The sequence below is a fragment of the Carettochelys insculpta genome, chromosome 17 (assembly GCF_033958435.1).
Source record: "Carettochelys insculpta isolate YL-2023 chromosome 17, ASM3395843v1, whole genome shotgun sequence".
Lineage (NCBI taxonomy): Eukaryota > Metazoa > Chordata > Testudines > Carettochelyidae > Carettochelys > Carettochelys insculpta.
The window spans coordinates 21,949,410-21,973,409 of record NC_134153.1 but is presented as its reverse complement, the minus strand read 5'-3'; the positions used below and the strand labels follow the sequence as shown (position 1 = coordinate 21,973,409).

Genomic DNA, 24,000 nt, shown 5'->3' with positions numbered 1-24,000 from the left:
CTCCACTTGGTGATTTTCTTGATCTGTACAATTCCGAACATCCATTTCTCTTCTTAGATGTTAATACCAACACAAAATATCATACATTTACAAGGTATCATTCATCACAAGGGTTCTCACACTGCTTTACAAACTTGTACTAATTGTCTAGAGTAACTAACACAGTCATTTTGCTTGTCACTGAGAGGCAGCTACCTCTGGAATAGAGTGGAATAACTGTTCAACAGGACATAGCAACACCACACTAGAGGTTATGGCAGAACAGAAAAGGAAAAGTATTGTGTGTACTTGCAGACGGGAAAGACTTTCAGTAAAAAGAATAAATTTTTCCAAGTTGGAATTTGACCAGGACAATGGAGCAGAAACCTCTCCAATTATTGTAAGCATGGCGGGATCATCACTTATGACTTCAAATGGTCTGGATCTTGGTTCTATGTCACACCAGAAAAATGACACTTCAGCAGCACAGTTCCCCTTACTACTACTTCGGAGACATTGGTTCAGAGAAAAGACAACTTACTGAAGCCCATGTATCACCTCCAGCAGCATGTGGATGTCTTCATGTTTCCCACACAAGCCCCGACTAGGCGCAACAAACAAAAATATTTATGTATAACAGGAAATGTGTAATTGCATTAACTACAGACCATGCAAAATGCCGACAAAAATCTAACACAGCCACTAATCATGACAAATTAGCACTCAGGAAAAGCAAAATTAATTTGCCCTCTGCAAAGCTATTTTGTTAAATGTCCTCAAGAGCTCTTTACTTATTCTTGCTGTGTGCTCTCCCACATGGCAGAAACAATTTTCAATAGGAGGTTCCAGACTGTGTAAAACACAACCACATACTTTCCAAAGCTTGTTACTTCATGGTCACCATATTTATCTGTAAAGTTTACTTTTCTTGGCTGTTGCAGGACACCCATTTAGGTGTTCTTGTTCTGTGACATCATGATCGGAGCTGTCATGGGAATAGTCCTTCATAACACTATAGTACATCGGAACGTGGTACTGGGTGGGGTTCTCAGTTCTCTTCTGTTCACATTTACATAACTTTTTGAAGGCTGCTCTAAACTTTTGAGACATCAGGTTGTAAATGATGGGGTTGATGGCGCTATTCAGGTAGATGCACATCCTACAGAAGAGGAGGAACCATATGTTAAGGTAAGGAGGATCCAGGAAGGAGTTCACCACCACCAAGGTGCGGTATGGCATCCACAGTAGGGCAAAGAGGATCACCACCACAGCCAACATCTTGGTCACCTGTTGGATTGGGAGGGACACAAAATAAGAAGCTGATGTTACACCTCTTCCAACAGGACCTACCCACTTTTGAAACTGCAGCTGGTCTGCTCAGGGTCTGTGCCTCCCTTATGAACCATTTAAGACTTCACATTGAGGCTAAATGGGACATTAGTCTTGGACCAGGTTTCTAGAGGGGGTCAATTTCACTCCTGTGAACACGTCTGATACAAATAAGGCACATAACCGGTCTCCCACTGTCATTCAAGACACTTAAAAACTTCATTGGGAACAATAATTCATTGTCTGTGAGACAAGCTGAAGAGGTCAGAATTTCTGGCGGGCTGCAATTTTGAAAATTGCTTGTAACAACAACAACAACAACAAGAAATTAGGGGAACTTTCTCCTGTATGTTAGGACAAAATCTCAAGTAGCATTTGATGCTGGAAGAATTCAAATGACTTCTTGGATATTTAAATGATTTTTTTTTTAGCCTTGTTACTTTCTACCCCATTTAAACATTGCAGATGCAAATCATGATGCCAGCAACTGGTCCTAGAGCCTCCAAACTCCAGCATGAATTCTAGATCTGTTCCTATTTTGGCAGAGTACCTAGTGAATATCTTTAAAATCTGAAGCATCTGCAAAGTTCTGTATTGCCACATTACTGTAGATAGAAAGATGTATGGCAAACTCAGAAATGAGGTCCTCTCTGCTCTACTCCTGAATATTTTTAGAAATGCATTTCTCTTGTACTGATTTTCCACCATATTCCTAACCAGGCAGTTGCAAGCAGCTGTTTCTGTGAGTGATTGTCTCCCTGAGAGCACATATTTAATGAATCTGCATGGTCTTCAGGATGCTCTACATAAGTTAATGAGAGTATGACCTGCAAATTAAGGAGAAAGACATCGCTAAATTCTCAAAAAAAGATAGTTCAGTGACTCTTCTTTTCTCCAGGAACGTAGGTATTCTGTCAAGGTCTGTTCCCCTGGTTTCCTTGAAATATCATTTTCCGTTAGTTACAGGGTACCATACCTGCTAGAACTCTCTCTATCGGAGCTGAGAATAGTGAAATATGGCAGTGCATAGCCTTGAGCAAAAAAGGGTTTACTGCCACACCTGGAAGCCAGAGTACAGTACAGTGGTGACATGAGGACGTTTCTCAGCATGAGATCTTGTGATGATGCTATGAGTTACTGTAGCACAGCTAAGAACCAATGAATCAGTTATTGTGTCTTACTACTTATGGGAAACGCACATGAAGGATCGCAAGAGGAGTGAAGACACAATTCTTCCCCAGAAATCCTTACCTACAAGGAACGGGATGGCTCAGGAGATAGTAGAGTCATAGCAGTTTCTGATCCAATCTGGCCCATCTACCGCCCAATGCCATGTCAACTGGTGCTTTTTAGAAATACTCAGAAATAGATTGGTATCGCCCAGCAGCTTTTATAGCGTGACGATTAGCACGGTGCCCCACATGATATCCACTGGGGCCCATCCAGTTCCAGTTATAACTAACTCTCAGAACTGGTACCCCTGTCTCAGCTAAGAGGACTAGGAGTGATGGAGCCAAGGGAACTGAATTATCTTCAGCTCAATAAAGGGGTGTGTATTCACGTCAATGCGGAAGCACATGCACCGGGCAGTATGATGGAGTCAGTTGCAATCTGTGCTGTCAGTCATCTGAGCTGGGAGAATTTTAGTTCCCAGAACTGATAAACCAGCACATTACAGAATAGATTTCTTTGCCAGACCTCTACATGTGGTACTTACAATGTCGGGCATCCATATGACTATATACAGGTGTTTTATGTTAGTAATACACGTTGAACCTCGCTAGTCTAGCGCTCTCTGAATACTGCAGCATCTGTGGTCTGGCATGATTTTAGTTAGCTGGATGATCACTTTATCATGGGTCTGACCAAGTTTCCTGTGGTCCTATAAAGTTTATTTACAGACACCAGTACGGGTTCTTAGTGTTCTATGCTGTTATTTAGCTGTACTTTACCCCTAAATGTCTTCTAAGAGCCTAGTAAGTAGTGGAAGTGTTGGTAATGCTGAGAGACAATACTGATCTCCTGTGGTTCAGAAATTCTCTGGTTAAGAACCAATCAGACCTAAGGGTGCTGGACTAGAGAGGTTTAACCTGCATAATAGTCAACAAATCTATTAAGCTCATTATAACTGAAAGTCAGTTTTCCAAAATATTTTCTATTCCCCACAGCAGGAGATGGAGGATGTATGATGTCTTGAAGATTAGAACGTGTTTTACACTATTCCAAAGGATGAAGAGGGTAACTTTGATGGTTAATCTTTGCAGATGCCAACTGGGATGCTGATATTGATAATCATAAGAAGGTGATGAATCTGATGCTAAAGTTTAATGGATACAGAAAATTATATAGGAACATAAGAAATATTGTTATGTGAATTAACTGAGAGAAATTGCTTAACATGATGGAGGCCAAAACCCTACCTGGAAAAGTAGTCGTCAGCATAATCCACCAGTTTTGTGGACAGAACAAAGTCATTAGGGAGACACAGTCAGAGGCAGAGCTCACAAGAAGGCATTTGTATTGTTTTAGGAAGACAGAGGGGCAGATCCCCAGCTGATGTGAAGTGGTGTTGCTCCAAGTAAATGGAGCTACGCCAAGGATCTGACCAGGAATATCTAGCAATCATCTCTCTGTAACGTCTGAACACTTCCCACTAAGTCACTGCCGATGTTCCCGCTAATATTTTTCATCCTTGTGCAATTTTTTTCCCATTCATGTACAGAATAATTTTTATGTGCATCAAGGCATGTGTGAATGTGCCCCAACAGTAGGAACAAAATCCTAGTTGCGGGCGCTCTGCTAATCAGTTGGGTGCCATTTGAATCTCTTCTGAGCAGCCACACAAGTGCTCATCTTACAGGGCACACAACCCCACCCCACAACATACACTTTTCAACAGGTGCTTATAGAAATTCCAGGAGTCCCCTGCCCTCACTCACTACAGCTGGGTCTACACTACAGAGGTTTATTGACAGATGTTACTATCAGGATGTATTTCCTGACAGAACTTCTATCAACAGAGTGCATCCACACCTAATAGAGGCTCCCCCTGTCAACAAGCCCGCTTCCATTCCAGCATCACTGAGAAGGAAAAGGTCCTACATCATATCAGTGCATGACTGACAGGAATCTTTCACTGTCATCTTCTGGTGGATACTCCAAATCTCCCAGGGTGATGACTTGGCCTGGTGAAGCATGGCTATGGAATGCCATTAATGACCATCCTTTTTCTAATGACTGTAATTGAATAACCAATGTACAGGACACACTGCAGGCTGGGTCAGGTAGTTAAGTGGGAAATCTAAGTAGAAATATAAAGCAAGAGAGAGTAGGTAGCCAATTCATCTCTCCCAACTAGGAAAGGTTATCGGAGATGTTTTAGTGACAAACGTCCTCAGTGACTTTGAGAATGTTTCATCCCAGTTATAACCACCTCCTAGTTGCTAAAAAATAATTCTATTCCGTTGTGGACCAGACTTGTGCTGTTGGAGATTCCAGTTACAACACCTGTCTGTGTTGGTGGATCTGCAGTTCCACCTGGTCCAATGGACCAATTCCCCACTTCACTGTGTCATTGCACCAGTGCAAAGTGAGCGTCGGATGTGACCTTTCTGATCTGGTGGTGTTTTCCAATGGCTTTGCACTGCCTGTCACAGAGTGCGTGTGGTGGGGGTTAACTTGGTCACCGAGGTTACAAAGGGCATGAGGCCCATTGAGTATGTGTGAGAAGTCATCACCTTGAAATTCCCATCACCACCTCTGCACTAATGCTGTGCCTGGGGAAACTAAGGCACTCACCTCAGGTTACTACAGGACAATGGGAAACACATGCGACCTCACCGGGGGAATAAAATCCTCACATCCCCCACTTCATCACATTGCCATTAGGTGACGACCAGGTACAGGGTAACAGAGAACACGGCCTAGTATTTATCTGTTAAGAACGTCTGCTTCAAGTAGCCAAGTTGCTCTCCTGCCTACTCTCTCATCTGTCTTCCTGAAGAAAAAATAGACGACAAAGAATCACTAGTTTTACTCCTTAAAATAAAAGGAGGGGCGATGAGGTGATGCCAGTGGAATCATCAGAGCAGACGTCAAACTTGTCCCCTTTCCTAGCTTGATGGGGGAAGAGAGAATCTGTTTCTAAAGTGGCCACGAAGTACAAGGCTGTAGTAAATGGCGTCACCCTGCCAAGCACAAGGCAATGACACACAATGAAAAGGTCATCATCACCCTTGAAAGCTTTCTGGCCTTTTAAGGGCTCCTTGCTGGATTTAAATGGAAAAGGAGCCCAAGCTGCCTCACTGGGCGAGGGTGCATATGTGGGCCTGGAGGCATGTTCATAAAAATACATCCCCACTTGGTGAGAAATTTAAAACACAGTTTTAAAGTGGAAGACTAACGCATATGTGGGGAGTATCCCCCTAGGGAGACAGCTGGTGGCATCTGCTCAAGAGAGGGCGGTTTGCAGGACGCGGAGGAATCTCCTTCTTATAGCCTCGGCCCCAGCAGAAGTGTTTGCCCCCTGCCTCGCACAGAGAAGGCAGGAGAGCGGTGGCAGTGCAGGCAGCTCAGTCAACAGGGATCTCGAGGGAGCCAGGCTAGCAGGAGCTTCAGAAGTCTTGCAAAACAATTATTATGTCAGATCACAGACAAAGTAGGAAGAGTGAGTTGCGGCAGACAGGGAGGGAAAGATCCAATAAATCCTGGGATGAGTTAGGACCTTTTGCATTCAACTGGCTCAGCTGAAATAATCCTTTGCTTCCAGATACTCTGCTGGACATCCGGACAAAGCCAAAGGAACTAAGCCTTGTAGATAAAGACTTCAGCCCAGGCGCCTTTCCCTCGCAGATCTGAGGCACTTGGTGGAATCTTGGGTTTTGTTTTACTTTTTCAATAACAAAGATGCCGGGTGATTAAAAGCTACAGCTGAGAGAGAGAGAAACAAAAAAACGAACGGTTCAGGGTTTGTTTGCATGTCACCCTTCTGACCCTATCTGCTCAGTCCTAACATTAACTAGCAGCCTGAGTTACCACTGAGCAAGAGAAGAAATTCAGATGAAAGTCAGCTGTTTTCTTTTCATTATATTTTCTCTGTAGTGCTTTCATCTGAGGAATAAATGTGCCTCGTCTGAGAGGAGGAATCTCGCACACAGAATGAGCACCTTGTCCTGAGGGACATGTGTGTTTCACTTTGTAAAATAAGCATACCTGGCAATAGAAGAAATGCCTCTCCTGATGCTCAGTTAGGCTGGAGAGTAAGAGCATTTTAATAGGCATAACATCACTCCATAGACTGCCCCAGTCATGACGACAACCCATAAATATAACAAAACATTGAGGGGTAAGTCCGTCCTGGACCCAGGTGCCAGGGTGAAGAGCAGCCTTAAAACCCTAAACAGATGGTGTTTATAACCCTCCCTCACCCTGTTCCACCCTTTGAAATGACAGAGAAAGGGGAGTGCAGGGGACAAAGCTACCTGACAGTCATTCCCCTCAAGCCCTTTCCTTGCAAGTACGTCTACACTGCAATTAAAAACCTGCAGCTGGCATGTGCCAGCTGACTCGGGCTCATGGGGCTCAGGATAAGGGGCTATTTAACTGCAGTGTAGATGTTTTGTTTCAGGCTCAGCTGGTATAGTGGAGAATCCCAGTGTTTGTGTTTCAGCCCAAATCCCTAAACCGCTATTAAACAATCCCTTTGCGGAAGCCCCTTGCGCCTGAGATCTGGGTGTCTAATTGCCCTATAAGACCTCCCCCTACCCCAGCTCTGTGGTTTATCTTACAACTGCTGAAAGGTTTCATACACCCTGCACTATTGAAATAACTGAGCACACAAAGCTATTTAAAAGTGTAGAGGAGAACTGCAAAGGGTCTCAGAAATGGGAACAAATGCTTATCACTGTCTCCAAGAGCTCAGCTTGCTGGGCCTGATCAGAGAACCACAGGGCCAGTAGAAACCGCAAGCATCACAGCCAACCCCCTGCCAGATTGCAGGACTTGTGGAGCTTCCATAACCGCCCTAGGCAACTGCTACATTCTCCAACCATTCCTGCATTCAGGGCTTTTTTCTGAGATTTAATCTAAACCTGCTAGGCTGCAGTTTGAAGCCTTGGCCTCTTGCCTTGCCCTCTGCAGCAAGAGAGAGAACTTTTGTCCAACTTTTCTATGGCAGACTTTTAAGCATTTGAAACTCACTAGTAGGTCCCCCCTTAATCTCTTTTCCAAACTAAACATACCCAGCTACTTCAGCCTTTTGCCCATGTGGCTGCATTCCATCCCTTGATCATCTTTGTCACTCGCCTCTCAATCCTTTCCAGTTTTTCTATACCCTCTCTATACTTTGGGGACCAAAACTGGATACAGTCCTCCAGCTGAAGCCTAACTAGTATTGAATAGAGCGGTACTATCACCTCCTGTGACTTGCATGCCATGCTTCTCTTAATGCAACCTAAATTGCATTTATTTATTTAGTTAGTTAGTTATTTGCAACAGCATCACGCTGCTGACTTATGTTGAGCTTTGTGATCCACTGGATCTACCCAGATCCTTCTCAGCTGTGCTGCCGCCAAGCCGGTTATCCCCTATGCTGTATCTGCATTTGTTTTTTGTTCCCTCTGCGTAGCACCATACATTTGTCTTTGTTGAATTACATTTTGCTGCCTAGAGTCCAGTTTTCCAGTTTATCAAGATCCCCCTGAATTTGAGCTCTGTGTTTTAAAACGTTGGCAATCCTTCCTAGCTTTGTGTTGGTTGCCAATCTCTCTGTTCCAACAGCCAAGTCATGAATAAAAAGGTTAATGTCAGACCCAGAATGCCTTCAGAACCCCACTTGAGATCTCCCTCCAATCTAACATCATTCCCTTAATAGTTACTCTGTGGTTGTTTAACCAATTATGTATCCATTTAATGGTAAAATACCAAGCCCATGTTTCTCCAGCTTACTCATCTGAATGCCATCCACTTAGGACTGAATCAGAAGCCTTTTACAGCAGTTAAACAAGCCATAGCTATTAACTTCTTGCTGTAATGAGCGCATCTACGTCCTCAAGCACTTCTTTGAAGAGTGTGCTGCGGGAAGGGGGACAGAACGAGCTGCATTTGAAAGCTCTGGGAGGAAAGTCAGTTTTAGTCCACAGGATGTCACTCTAAGCCAAGGCCCTTGTGATGAGAGTGGCACCTTGTCTTGCAACACAACTTTGGGAAGGCTTCCATGTTCCTGCACTGTAATGTATTTCCACTGTGCCTGAGTTCACAGCTCCTCTCCATACAGAGGTGACTGGAATTAGACTCCTCCCAGCTGATTTTAATCATTTAGGATATAGCTGCTCCGTTTCAACCCCACTGAGGATCTCCATCCCTGCTTCTTACATCTAGCCTCAGTGAATTCTTTAGACTATGTATTTTCCATCTCCCCTTCCATCCTCTATGGTAACCACAGGCAGCTGCTTCTGAGTCCCTGCTGCTGCTTGCCACCGTCCAGTACCCTCCGACTTCTCCTTGGACACCTGCTCCCTTACTTTTTTCCTACCATCCCAATGCACCTTCAGACCCACTTCACATGGTTGTCCTCCTAGCCTCTAATCCTGGCCACAATGGTTTAAAGAAAATCTCTGCTGCCCACTAGTGGTCATTTATTATCAGATAAAATAATTCACTTTTTAATTGCTCAGGCATTCACCCCTAAGCACATCCTTTCAATATAAACCAGGCAATATAGCCTCTCTTATGAAAGTCACACTAATCCCTGCTCTGTGCCTGTGTATTTGACACAGATCATCTGAGACAAATGAGCTTGTTCACACATTACATTTGAAATACTAACTAATTTCACTACTTGAACCACTAGGGCACATGCAGCCTGACCTGATTGGAGAAGGCTGTGATGCATATTTTCCCTTGCCTCTTCTCTCCCAGGTTTCATAGGTTTTAAAGCCAGAAGAGATCATTATGACCATCTAGTTGATCTCCTACTTAATGGGGGCCAGAGAATCTCACCCCAAAATTTCTGCATCTGAGCTACAAGAAATCTCTTTCCGGCAGATATCCAGTCTTGGTTTAAAGTCTTGTTTTAAAGATTTCACATCACCCGAAGTATGTTCACAATAGCTTTACCCTCACGATTAATAACTAATTAATAGAGTTTAATGCCAGACAAGGCCATTGGTATAATGAATAGAAATTGGTATCCACTGATCCTCACGGCTGTACTGAGAACCGCAGCGACCAAATGGGAAGAACATGATGCCACTATTCCCAGGACCCTGTGCCCCATGCCAGCAGCTGCTTCTGGCTGTGTAGCTTTACTGTCCCCCAGCTGGGCTGTACAACATCAGACAGTAGACATGGCTGGGGGGTGGAGTTGGAGTCAGTCAAGCTGCAAAGCCAGGAGGAGCATAGCTGTTACTCCTTTTGTCACAAAGTGTGATGCCTCTACTTAGACAACTCTATATGTACTTGCTTAGCAACCAGGTCCCATTGCAGATAACCAGTTATCACCCATTACCAATCTGTACTTTCTTTAAGCTCCATTCAAATCAGCTACCCCAGCACTGAGACAATTCTTATTACTGTTTTGCATGTTTCCAAACTGAAGCCTCATCATTTATTGTTTATCCATTTGTCCATTTTGAGCTCTGCCCGTATTCTCTCTGTTCTGTCTAGGGCTTTATACCGCTGTCCTTCACCGCACTACCTGAGCTCACCTAGGTGTCTGCAGCATCTCTTTGCTCAATAGCACCTGCAAATGTAATTCAGGTGCTCCTTATTCTTCCAGATCACTTAAACAAAGTGCAAACATAGCTGGCCTCAGCAATGAGCTAAACACTTTCATCTCCTCAAAAGTAGAAGCAGCACCATGAATCACTTGCATCTAGGTCAAATTTTATCCAGCTCGTTTTCAGGTAGCACTGTTAAGAAAACCGAGATGTATGATAGTCAGAGAACTCTTTCTGTTTATTTCTCCCGCAGCTGCATTAAAATACCCGTGTGATTTATCTGGTGTGATTTTGGTGTGTATATATACTGCTGTAGATAACAGCACATGCTTAAACAGCTATACAATTACTCTTGTGGCTAGAGTAAAGAATAGGTAGTTGATCTTCTGGGTTCTATTCCTGGCTCTGTCTTGTACTCAGTACGTGAAACTGGACAAGCCTTTTAAGTTGTTTATCTATGACTCAAATTAGCCATATAGAAAATGGGTGAGATATATCACATGGGTTTGGGAGGGTCATTTCAAGTGAGTAGAGCACTTTGAGATCTTTGGATGAAGAGGGTAAAAACAGGTAGGAAAAAGGGAGTGGAATTTTCATCCCTTCATTGCTGTAGAAGAAAAACTGGTACTTGAACACATACGCTGTGATTCGCAGAAAAGCCAACTGCCCATTTAAGTTCACCTTGTATCACCTGTCTGAATACCAGTAAGTACAATGCCAAGCACATATTCAGCAGCACTTACATTCAACTTACATGGCAGCCTGTTCCCTGGAGACCCACAAAGGTTATAGCCTTCCAGACAGGAGACTGATTACTTTTTTTCTGCTATCGGGTCCTGACCCTGTTCCCACTGAAGTTAATGATGAAACTCTCATTCATTTCAGTGGTGCAGGGTCAGGACCTAAGTGAAATAGGGATATAAACACACACACTTCAGGGCATAAGCAAAATTCTAGTGGAGGTTCAGGAGACACTTTCCCTTAGAGGAAGTTACTCTGTGACTGCTTGCAGTAGTATCTGTGCACTTTTCTTTTAAGCTTGGATGCCAACAACTTTTGAAGTCACTTAACTGGACAAGGTGGACCATTGCTGAGACCCAACATGGCATTTCCAGTTGAAATAATATCTTGTCCTACTGGTTGAACTCAGAATGTTCATGACTATTTATGCTCGAGACCCATTTTCTGAGTGCTGAATGAACCTCAAAAGTTGTTGAGTTCCAGTTTGGTGCAGATAAGTCTGCAGAAACATTTGCAGTTCTCAGTAGTGTCTGCACCATATGGGTCCTGTCTCTTGTCTGGAAGGCTATAACCTTTGTGGGTCTCTAGGGAACAGGCTGCCGTGTAATTCAAATGTAAGTGCTGCTGAGTATGTGCTTGGCATTGTACTTACTGGTACTCAGACAAGTGATACAAGATGAACTGGCTGGGCTTGCTTGCATGAACAAGATTTTGAATGAGGTTTGAAGCACATCTGTCCACACGTGAAGCTACCATGAGAATAGCCTTGTTTTGATAATTCTGACCTTGATGGGAAGCATCAAAAACAAAAATATCACCTCAAAACCTTAACAGTTCCATTGGAGTTAAATCCTAAAAATAAGCAAAGGTTTTGGCCTCACTCTACTACTGAAGTTCAGCCACCACTGGGGTGGAACACAGCAGCTTTTTAATGGACCAGGGGGAGGGCGAACAATTATTCTCCTTAACCTCTGAGGACAGGGCAAAAGGCAGTGGGCTTAAATTGCAGCAAGAGAGGTTTAGTGGAGTGAAGGAGAATTCTGTATCCAGCTGAAACTGTCAGGGCAATACAGAAAGTGGAAACTCAGCCATGACATTTGAATTAGCACCCTTGTTCTGATGAAAGGGGATCTTTAATGACCATAAACTTTGTCTTCATGTCTCATCCTAAAGACCATGGCTACAAGTATGTTTCTGAGCAGGCATTAATGAGGCTGGAGTGCCTAACTAGAAGGCTTGTCAGACAGTTGTTTGATAACTGAACTAATACTACAGCTAGACTACTTTCTCTCCATCATCATCTCTTTAAGCAGACTGCTTTCAACTGCTGTATGTCCAGACTCAGCAGGATGCACATAATAAAGAGCACCAGAAATCCATGTGAAATACAATATTCAGCAAACCATAGCATAAGAAAATGTTTCAGAAACACAGATCCTCCTGCACATATCTGTCCTCTCTCCTTTTCCGTGATAAACAAAACCATCTGTGAGAAAATGACACAGAAAACATTCTGAGGTTGATTGTGTCCTTTACACAAATGAGCCTCTGGAAATAAATTATCACAAAACCTGCATCCTTTCTCATTCCTGAGATGAACTCTTACGCAATGCAAACAAAGAGATTAGCAGAACAATCAGAAGCCAGCTGTGTTATATAGAATCATAGAATAATATGATGGGAAGTGACCTCAGAAGGTCCAAGTCCAATCCCCTATCCTCACAGCCAGACTAAACACCATCTAGATCATCCCTGACAGGTGTCTGTCTAACTGAATCTTAAAAATCTCCAGTGATGGAGATTCCACAACTTTTGTAGGCAATTTAGGTGCTTAACCACCCTGACAATTAGGAAGTTTTTACTAATGGCTAACCTAAATCTCCCTTGCTGCAATTTAAACCCAGTGCATTTTGTCCTATCCTCATAGGTTAAGGAGAATAATTTGTCTCCCTCCTCCTTGTTACAACCTTTTAGATACTTGAAAGCTATGATATCTTCTCTGTCTTCTCTTTTCCAGATTCAACAAACCCAGTTCTTCCAATCTTCCCTCACAGCTCATGTTTTCTAGACTTTTCATCATTTTTGTTACTCTTCTCTAGATCTTCTCTAGTTTGTCCACATCCTTCCTGATATGTGGCCTGCAGAACTGGACACAGTACTCAAGTTAACGCCGAATCAGCACAGCATAGAAGAATTACTTCTCATGTCTTGTTTGCAGCACTCCTGTTCATACATCCCAGATTGCTTTTTTGCAACAGTATTGCAATGTTGACTCATATTTAGCTTGTGGTCCACTATGACCCCTAGATTCCTTTCTGCTGTACTCCTGGCTAGACAGTCACTTCCCATTTTGAATGCATGAAACTCACTGTTCCTTCCTAAGAGGATACTTTACATCTGCCTTTATTGAATTGCATCCTATTTACCTCGGACTATTTCTCTAGTTTGTCTGGATCATTTTGAATTATCCTCTAAAGCAATTGCCCCTCCATCTTGGTATAATCTGCAAACTTTATAAGTATATTCTCTACACCATTAACTAAATCATTGATGAAGATATTGAACAGAACCAGACCCCAGAAATGATCTCTGCAGAATCCCATTTGTCGTGTCCTTCCAGAGTGACTGAACCATTGATAACTACTCTCTGGGAACGGTTATCCAACCAGTTATGCACCCATCTGGTAGTAGACCCATCTAGGTTGTATTTCCTTAGTTTATTTATACAAAGGCCATGTGAAACTAAATCAAATACTTTACTTTTAACCTTTCCTCAGAGATCAGGTTTTCTAAATGTTTTATCATGTTTGTTGCTCTCCTCTCACCTACGCACAGTGTGCTCCATCCTTTTAAAGGGTGGTACCCAGAGCTGAAGGAATGATTACTTCCTTGTCATGTATTTAACATTCCTGTTAGTAGACCCCAGAATTAGATTAGCCTCTTTTTGCCCTGCCTCACAGTGAAGACTCATATTCAAATTGTGATCAACTACAACTCCCATATCGATTTCAGCAGTACTACTAGCTAGCCACTTGCTCCCCATTTTTAAGCTGTGCACTTGATTTTTTCCTAAGTGTTGTACTTTGCATTTGTCTTTTTTCTAAAATTTCATTTTGTTAGTTTCAAGCAATTCTCTGATTTGTCAAGGTTGTTTTGAACTCTAACCCTGTCCTCTGCAACCCCTTCTAGCTCGGTGTTATCTCAAATTTTAAAAGCATGCTCTGCATTTCATTATCCAAGCCTGTAATAAAAATATTGAATTTCACATTCAGGACAGAGATTTGGATGACTCCACTTGATATATTCTCCCAGTTGGACTATGAGCCATTAATAGCTTCTTTTTGAGAATGTTTTTTCAGCCAGTTGTACCATGTCATAATATAACTTACACCACATCTCCCTAGTGAGTTTTTGAGAATGACAGCTGGGACTGTATCAAAAGCCTAACTAAAATCAAGGCATATCACATCTACAGCTTCTCCTCATCCACTTGGCAGTAACTTTTACAACAGATGGTAAGTGTGTTAGGGCAAGCGTGTCGTTTATTGGCTACGTCTACACTAATCCCTTCCTTTCGAAAGGGGCATGGTAATGATCAAGGTTGGAAGATGCTAATGAGGCACTGACATGAATACGCAGTGCCTCAATAGCATAATGGCAGCCACAGTGATTCAAAAGTGCCGCTATTGAATTGCACACCACCTATGTAGACAGGGGCCTTTCCAAAGGACCCTCCCAGACTTTGAAAGCCCCTTATTCCTAAAATCAAATAGGAAGAAAGGGCTTTTGAAAGGCCCCCCCCATACGGGTGGCGCACAATTTGAAAGCGGCACTTTCGAATCGCCACAGCCGCCATTATGCTAATGAGACGCTGCATATTCATGGCAGTGCTTCATTACCATTTCCGACCTCACTCGTTACCACGCCGCTTTCGAAAGGAAGGGGCTAGTGTAGATGCAGCTATTATGTCTGTACATCACCTACTGCAATATGGCTCTCATATGATTAGGGCCTCTAGATGCTACTGCAATATAAATGCTAATAATAAAAAAGTATGCACTGAAATCCTCTAAAGCCTATCAAATGGGAAGCTGGAATGTTTTAAAATATTATGCTGGATGTGATCAAGCCTGCCAATAATTCTGCCATCCTTTTTAGAGTTTGTGTGCTTTAAACAGATGTACTGTATTGCCCTGAAGTAACAATTACACTCTGACAGGTAAATAATTCACACCCGCTGAAGACTCTCACATGCATTCCGCTCTGCCCCTCTCCCACCGAAAGATAAAATAAGGTAAAGCAAAGCTGGAGGACAATACCACAAAACAATATTTCGTTCTCAGCATCTGGCCTGATAAACTCATCTGTCTCTGTCTCCTCTCTGTTGCCCTCTGTGAACTGTAATACCTGTATTATGTTCTAAGCAAGTTGCTGTTTAAAAATTGGATGGCTCTCAGAAAGACATTGATGGAAAGATATCCTAATACAGAGACTCACTGGATAATGGAAGAGTCCAATGAGGCGAAACTACAAGTAGTGAGAGCAAGGATCATGACTGTATTTTAGACTAAGCTTGGCATGAAGTGCTTGGATAGTCCATTTGAGAGCTTGGGCCAACCTGTCTCCTGGCACCTGTTGGACCACGTCATTCTCTGGGCTTGGTTCACTTCTTTTTCTACCTGACTTCTGTGGAGCTACTCCCAATTTACAATACTGGAATAAAAGAGGCAAAGTAAAACCCTATAGTTCTCCCCATCCTTCAGTGCAGCCTTGATTTTAACATGGGACAATGGCCCTTGGCAAATTTAACACAATGATGCCAGAAAAGTTGGAAGACGAAGCAGGGTTACAAATTCTTTTGGCTGTAATTTCAGAAAATGGAACTAGAGTGAGCAAAAGAAGAGGGACGTTTTCAGTGGCAGCTCCTAAACTGCAAAGATATGCACGCAGTGGAGCCGTGTGTGTCTGAGAGGGACACACACCATACCTTATCTCCTTTCCACAGCTTATTATGCTCTGGCTGATATCCTTTCGCTATGTCTAGATTAGAGGGTTTTGTTGAAAAACCCGCAGGGCATCCAGATTGCCAAGTGCGTTCTGTTGACAGTAAGTCGACAGAACACAGCGCGTTTGTCAACAACTGTTCCCCGCTCACCACCAGGAAGAACATCACTGTCGACAGAGATTGGTCAACAAAACACTGGTCTGGACATTCCGGGGTGGGATCTTTAATGAACATAAGGGGAGGAGCTTCTGTCAACAAAAAAGGCCTCTGGGACACTGCACAGCCCCGTCTGGTGTGGATCCAGATGTCTGTTTTGCTGATAGAACAGCTGGGCAGTCTGGAAGCTCTCTGTCAGCAGAGCAGATCACTCTTCTGATCTGCCCTGAGGTCTGGCCTTACTCTGTCAACAGAAGTTTTGTCACAAGATATCTTTTGACACAAACTTCAGCCGACAAATCCCGGTAAACCAGACACAGCCCATAATGTGACTTCAGCTCTCAAGTATTCTCCCATTTGGTCATTCCCAACTGTGTTTTGTGGAGTTTCTCTTACCGTTGCAGTTATCCCACTGCCTCCAACACTTGCCCCAGCTCTGCCGACATTGGTTTCTTCTTGAGAGGCAAAGAATGAGGAAAGACCTTTTCACGTGATCTTTTCGCCATGCACTCAACCTGAAGGACATCCTGACTGTCGGTCTCATGGTAGCCAAGCCCGAGGTGCATGGGGAAAGTGCCTTCCTGCTCACTGTCTCCCAGAAGCCTGCGAGAGACCAATATTTCCAAAGTTGATTTTGCGCTATAATCCTTCCAGTCAGGGTTTCCTGTGTCTCACCAAGTTGGCCCAGCTGATGAGCTATACAGCTGCATAATTAGAGGGATCAAGTGGAAATCAGGTGCGTTTCAGACAGGGCTAGGAATGAGGAGATGCATGTTTTGTTACTGCTTCTGCCACTGACTTGCCATGTGACTTTGGGCCAGACTTTTCATTGCTCTGTACGTCTGCTTCCGTGTTGGGGACACTGCTAGTGGACTGCCTTTTTAACATAAGAGCTATGGGTGGAAATATTATTTGTTTTCTACTATATGTGTGAGAGAGTTTGTGAGTGAGAGTGAGTCTGTCTTCCTGTCCATGTTTGTTCAAGAACTCCTCCTAAAAGAACCACCAAATTTGGTGTGACACTTCCTCTTCTTGTAACTTAAAGCACAGCAAGGGTTTGATTGTGCCAGGATGATGGGATGTGCCTGGAATGTGATTATTTTCATAACATGAAGAGAGAGGGGTCTGCTAGCAACCCACCTCCAGCCCTGAGCTCCTTCTCACCTATCCAGCCCCTAACTCCAGCACTCCACCCAACACACACACCAACCCTCTGCCCTGAGCCCCTTCTTAAGGACTCGAGCAATGTGCTAGTATTTATATATTGCACAGGGAGAGGCTTAAGTTTTCATGGGTCTTCTGATCTACTGCTGTCTGAGAGCCCCTGGATGAGACTGAAATATGAACTGTATTAGAATATATAGTCTCTTTAAGCAGATACCTTTCAACACTTTTTGTCTTGACTCAAATAGCTAGCTAGATGCATCTGCTAATTATCTAGATATAGCTATATAAATCATTCTTCATATCTCAGCCTCATCCAGGGAGACTCAGGTAGCAGCACATCAGAAAGACCATAAGATGTTATGCATCTCCCTGTGTATTAAATATTCTCAGAAAGTTATGGAGGCCTCCTTACAAACAATACATTCTGGTGTGATGGAAATGACAAGGTGCATTCTGGTGGCAAGCACCTTGCATCTGCCTGTTTCCAAGAGCAGAATCAAGAGGCCTCCACTGGGCCTACAGACTCGAGAACTGCTGTTGAAGAAAACTGAAGGTGTTGTATGATGGTGCTGTGCAATGCTCCACAATGTAAGCCAATTGTGCTGAGGAGCAGACAACAATGGTCATCAGTCTGGGGCTGGCAACCCCTAAAGTGGCAACCAGTGCAGCAATTGTTCTTTGAAGAATATTTTCTGAACTCTGCAAGCACCAGAATATGACTCAGTTTGTAAAGTGTTCAGCCATGTTAGAACCTAATGTGTCTGGATGGTTACAAACTGATAGCCATATCCTAAGCCAGGGGTGTGCAAAGTCAGGTGTGACATGATCAGCTCTTGCCCCCCTCCCCGCCCGCAGCTTCCACGCTGCATGTGCTTTTTCTGGGGTGATGTCAGCTGCTGCGTTCCCAAGAGAATGTTCCCCCGCCCCAGCCGCTGGGCCAGTCAGAGTGCACAGAGGCCCTGAGACAAGCTGTGGGGGCAGCCAGTGACATCCTGGCTTGATCAGGTCCCTCCTGGGGTCCTCCCCCCAAGCACCCCTCCCCCTTCAGAGCACCCCCTGGAGCCTCCCAGCCTATCCTTTCCTGTGGTCCTCCCACAGGTTGTAGGGGCTCTGACTAATTGCAGGGCCAAAAAGGGAGATGTGACCTACAAAATTTGCTCACACCCATCCTAAGATATCAAAGACAGTATAGTCTAGAGGAAAAAGCCAGGGCCTGGGAGCCAGGAGCTCCTTTGTTACAAGCCCATGTGGACAATTGACTGACTTTGGGCAAGTCACTTAGCCTTGGATTTTCAAAATGAGGTGTGTGACAGGTCCCCTGCCCCCCACCCCATGCTTTATGGAAAGTGGGTTATGAATACAAATATGCACAACTCAGAAATGCTTTGGACAAAATGTGCCTTGGGACCTATGATTTTTAATGTTATAACCTGCTGGATCTATAAATCCCAGTTTTGTGCACGTGTTATTTTGAAGTTGAAGTTATAACTATTGTCTACAGATTTGGGCTCCAAATGGTTTTCTCTGTGAAGACTCAACAGGAGATGTGGCTACCCTCCTGAGAGAGGATGGTGTGTGAGGGGACAGCAGCACTTACCTAAGAAAGGGCCATTAACAGGTGTCAATCCACACCTGAAGAACTTTGCTGCCATGTTCAAACCAGTGAGCAGGCAATGGTTGACTAAAAAGGACAGGAATGGATGATTTTACCCATGTCACAGTTTCCATCTTGACTTTTATACTGTTACACAAAGAGAACAAAAGGTATAAAGAGGACCTTGGGGTTCATCCATCTGTTGTCTTCAGCCTGCCTTGGAAATTGCGTAACACACCCTAAGAAAGACCAAGAACATTACTGAGCCCCAGATTGGGATAAGATCATTTCTGACCTGAAGATTTCACCTGCTGTAAAGGCAGCTATTTAGGGAAAGAATTCATAAGTAACTAGATTTTTAAGGGAACCGAATTAGCTATGTTTTCTCTTTTGCTTAATTTGGTAACTCACTTTGATCTGGTTGTTATCTATCACCACTTAAATCCTACGGTTTTACTTAATAAAAACTTGTTTTGTTTACAATCAAGCCCCATGTCAATTGTTGTTACCTGGGGAGGGTCTACCACAGTGCATATTACCCTTTCGTTGATAAAGGTGGCTTACCTAATGAGCCTGCCTTGTGCAAATCTTTTGTAGAAAGAGATGGATTTATTTGGGGGTTTGATCACTTTTGGAGGTTGATTTCCCAGGTGCTATGCCCTAGAAGTGCATCTACCCAGAACTGAAGAAAATCAGTGGTCTGCATTGTTCTGCAGGGGGACGGTAACTCCAACCGTGTGCCTTGGTTGCAGGGAGACTAGAGAATCTGGCTCAACAGGACAGGGTGGTGGGGAGCCCCTGAGAGCAAGAATGTGGGTGTCAACGGCCTGATGAGCACATTGGAGAATATCCCAAGGGGTCTTCTGTGACTACACCCTGTCACAAGGTATATGCATATTTATGGATGTAACCTGAGTGTGTGATTGTGGTAAGTGTGTGCAGATGACTTAGATGTCTGATTGCCCATTAGAAAAGGCTATGTTGGGTGAGGGGAGTGTGTCTGTGATTACAATCAAAGAAATTAGAGGGGAAATCTTGGCCCCACTGAAGTCAGTAAGGGTTTCAGCCTTGGTGTGTAAAAAGCACATGCACAGTTCTAAAACCCCTTACATGGTCAACTGGCATGAAATGTAGATCATATTCCCCTTACTTACAAAGGTTCTGGGAGAACTAGTTAAAGTCAGCAGAGGGCTTCGAAGCTACCATAGGCTGCCTGCATGCCAAGTCAGAGAGCCTTCCCTCACTCCCCACACACACCACTAGAACTGGCTGAAGACAAATAACATTTTGAAATTTTCTGATGGGAAAAAGGAACACTTTTTTTTACTTTTTTACGAATTTAACACCCAGCCTTTACACACAGATCAAGTATCAGTATCAGTGCACCTGTGCCCCTCAAGGTCTCTTACTATCTTGTGATTCTATTACCTGAAGAGTATATGGCCCTTACAATTTTTAGACACAAAGAACAAAAATCAGTCCTGGTTTAAACAAAGGAAAGCCAAGGGAATTTGTACTTTTGCATCCATTTATACTAGCTTAGAATGGACCTTGCAAACCAGTCTCCAAATCCACATCTGAATTCTTTGCCTGCCTGTTTCTGCTGCAGATTAACATGTGTAACCCCAAGGAACCTCACTTGCTTATTATTCATGTTTATTCCACCTCTATATCTTTGTTTGAGATGCTACCAATTTACCCAGCTATTTTTCAGGGATTCAGTACATGATCTGTACCTTTCCATGGCAAGAGCCTGGGAGTTAAAGAAGAAAGATTAGACACATATGCAATGCACACATTCAATTTAGGAAACCCAATTGCAGAGCTCTATTCCACTACACCTGATATTTCACAACCATCTCCTCACTGAGATATAGTCATGCAACCCTTATGGGATTCACCTGGCAGCTCTAGAAATGACACCTGTTCTGATCCAGTCCTACCTCCCTGCACCACTGGAAAATCTGACTCATATAGATGTGCAGGTGTAAGAAGAGAGGCCAGGTTGAGACTGGCTAAAAGCCCTACGGATAGGGTTGCCAACCATCAGTAAATTTACAGACAGCCCATAAAAATTAGCTGAAATTGGACATGTCCGTAAAGGTCATAAAAAATTAGGTGTCTGTAAGTGTCGTAAAAGAGCAATAAAATTTAAAAAAACTAGCAATTATTCTATAGCAATTAAATTTCTTCTGTGGTGTTTCAGCCATTTTACTGCGGAGCAGCGGAAATTGGACGTTTTAGTTGTTTATTTAGCTTAATGGTTGAGCTGACGTAACATGAATCACATGATTCACATGATGTTATCGTCTACGTTATCCCACCGAGTTAGCATCAGCACACTGGCAACATGACTAACTAAATGAAAGCGAGTTAAAGAGCATATTGTTCTTGTGATGTGTGAATGACAACAATTACTTTTCCCTTTTGGCCATTTATGTTGTCTTAATATAGTATAAAAATTATGTCCATAAAAAAATTCATCTGTCTGTAAAGTTTTCCTATTTTCTCCGTAAATGAAATTTCTGTGGGTTTCGCTCTAGCCAAAGAAATGAACATCGGAATCCCACCTTTAAGATTTGGTTTTTTAAAAATGCCCCTCAACTTGGCTGGTTTTTTTTTTTTTTCTTTTTTTGAAGTTTCACAAATTCCTATGGTTCAGTCAAACTTGCAGGGGAAAGTTCTATACAAATTTCCCTTTATGTGGGATGCCTTTTCCAGCAGCCAGCGAAGGTCCCACATCTAGACCCTAACCAAGGTAAGGGGGACACTGAGGTTTCAGATAATTATTGTCCAACCGACCGAAAGGGAAATGGTAGGGGAGGGAGCAGGGAAACCGGGACCAACCAGGAAAGCGAAGGGAAACGTCTCCCCCTGCTGGAGAACACCTCCTCTTCTCCCGGAAGGAGAATTTGTTCCCCAGAATTCATTCTCAGGCTAGCTGCTGGGGAAGGGGTGGGGCTGTGAGCTCTGGCGCGCCTGTCCGCTGCGCTGCGTCCCATCTGATCGTCTCTTCCCGGGCCAAATTAAACTGGAAGCGTTAATCTACCGTGAGCCCAGTTTGGGAGCGAGGCCCAGGCCACATGATGGGCATTGAATACCATAATCCTAGGGCCGTGGGGAACAAGCTTGCAGCGTTAACCCCTCGCTCCTTTCCCCTCTTCCCCGCTGATGATTCCATCGCCCGGGGAAAGGCAGGGAAGCCCGGGCAGAGCAATAAAGGCAACGGCCCTGATCCTCGGCTGAGCCTTGTCCCCACACAGCCTTGCTGGGCACGGGAGTGCAGACCAGACCCTTGCGTGCAACACGCTTTGGCTCTGTTAGAAAACTGGCCAGTTCCGGGGGGTGTACTTGACTAAATAGCCTTCCAGGGCCCCTGCCGAGCTGCAGGGAGATTCCGCCCCAGAGGAGGCCTTCGCGGCCAACCCCAGGGCAGTGCAACTCCGCAGGCTGGGGATGACTTTGGAAGCAGCCAGCAGAGGGGTCCCCTTCATGCGTCCTGCCCCTGGCAGGCGGGTCATGCATGCGCCAGCTTGCCCACAGCCACCGCCGGCCCTTCCCCACCCCAGCCCCCGTACCGCGAGCGCCTGCCCCCTGCTGCGGGAGTGGGACTGCGGACGGTCTTTCAGGCTGTACCTGTCTCCTGGAGCTCAGAGCCCCCTTGTTCCCCCGGCAGGACCGCTGCATGGAGTTGGAGCTGGAGCTCTTGCCCTGGTGCGTGGAGCTGAGCCGGCTGGAGTCCTGGGGCAGGGTGGGCAGGGGGTTCATGAAGAGGATGCGGGCGATGAGGCCATACAGGACCGTGGCCAGCCCCAGCGGGATGACATAGAAGATGGTGAAGTCCAGGAAGTAGATAGGCAGGTAGAGGTTCCTGGAGACCTTGTAGCCGCAGCTGACCTGCGCCCCGTCCGAGAAGGTGGCCTGGGCCGTGTCCACCAGGAAGAACCACACCAGGCAGTAGAGGGAGGTGAAGAGCCAGACACAGGCGATGATGCGCTTGGCCCGGGCTACGGTGCAGAGCAGCTGCGCCTTGATGGAGTGGCAGATGGCGATGTAGCGCTCCACCGTGAAGGCGGTGATGGAGCACGCTGAGATGTTGATGCCCAGGTACTGCAGGTAGGTGATGCACAGGCAGCCGGCGTAGCCGTACACCCACGAGGCCACCACCTCCGAGATGTTCGGCAGCCCGGCCGCCAGCAGGACGATCAGGTCCGCAGCGGCCAGGCTCACCAGGTAGCAGTTTGTGGGGGTCACCATGTGCTTGGTGCGCAGCACCACCAGCACCACCATGACGTTCCCCACGATGCCCACCCCGCAGATCAGCAGCACCAGCAGGATGGTCACCGCCTGCAGCTCCAGGGGCTGCTGGGGCATCTTCCCCAGAGTCTGGTTGACGCTGCTGTTGCCCACAGGGGGCCCGAGCTCCGAGGTCTGGTTCTCCATGGGGCGGCCCGGATGCTCTCGCCGGCAGGAGCCCTGAGCGGGGAGGAGAGGCGGGGGACGTCAGTTGGTTGGAAGGAACCACCCCGGGCTCTTCCTTGCACCCATCAAGTGACTGCACCCCCCCAGCACCCCCGTTTCCTTTGGTGGCTTCCCCAAACGCCCGGGGCTCTTTGCGCTGCTCAGGAATTAGGCGGGATCTGGGTTTAAATGCAAAGCACCGTCCGCCCCACCACAGCGCCCCCCGCGCCCCGCACCCCCAGCGTCCCCTGCCCACCCACAGCCCAGCGCGCCCCGCCAGCCCTCCAGCCTCCTCTCCCACGGGACACCCCGGCCCCTGCACACCCCCATGCTGCAGCCAGCGCGCACCCCCCAGATACCCCGGCGGCAGCAGACAGACCGGGCCGAAACTTTCCGCGCCTGCCCGCGCTCTCCCGGCGCCGCGCGTACTCCGCAGCCGCTGGCTCTGCCCGCCGGCTCTGCGCTGCGCCGCGGCTGCTCCCGCTGCCCACAGACCCCGGGGGCGGTGTGTGCGGGGGTCTCTGCTGCACCCAGGCGCTTCTGTGCAGGGTCCTAGCGCCCCGCCGAGCCGGGGACCCCCAGGCGGCAGCGCCCGGCTGGCCCTGGGGAGCGAACGCGCCCGCCCACCCACCCAACGAGCGGCCACAGCGCCCCGGCTCCGGCGGCTGCTCCGCGGGAGCGATGCCCAGGGAAGCGGGGCGCTAGTGACTGGTCCCCCCGCCCTCTGCGGCCTCTCCGTAGCCCCCGTGAGCGCTCGCCCAAGCGCGGCTCCTGCGCTGGCCACCTCGGGCTCAGCACCAGCCTGCGGCTCAGCCGCCCCGGGGACCCGGGTTGCCCCGGCCCGGCCCAGC

General features: G+C 45.8%; 1 protein-coding gene across 1 annotated transcript; it reads right to left on the bottom strand.

The window, feature by feature from the left end:
- Window positions 1–885: 885 nt before the first annotated feature.
- On the bottom strand, window positions 886–23,131 carry LOC142022276 (thyrotropin-releasing hormone receptor-like). Its single transcript, XM_075011955.1, has 2 exons — window positions 22,325–23,131; window positions 886–1,266 (listed from the first exon to the last, which is right to left on the bottom strand). Exons 1-2 carry the CDS (start codon window positions 23,129–23,131, stop codon window positions 886–888), a joined length of 1,188 nt encoding a protein of 395 aa, XP_074868056.1.
- Window positions 23,132–24,000: the final 869 nt, after the last annotated feature.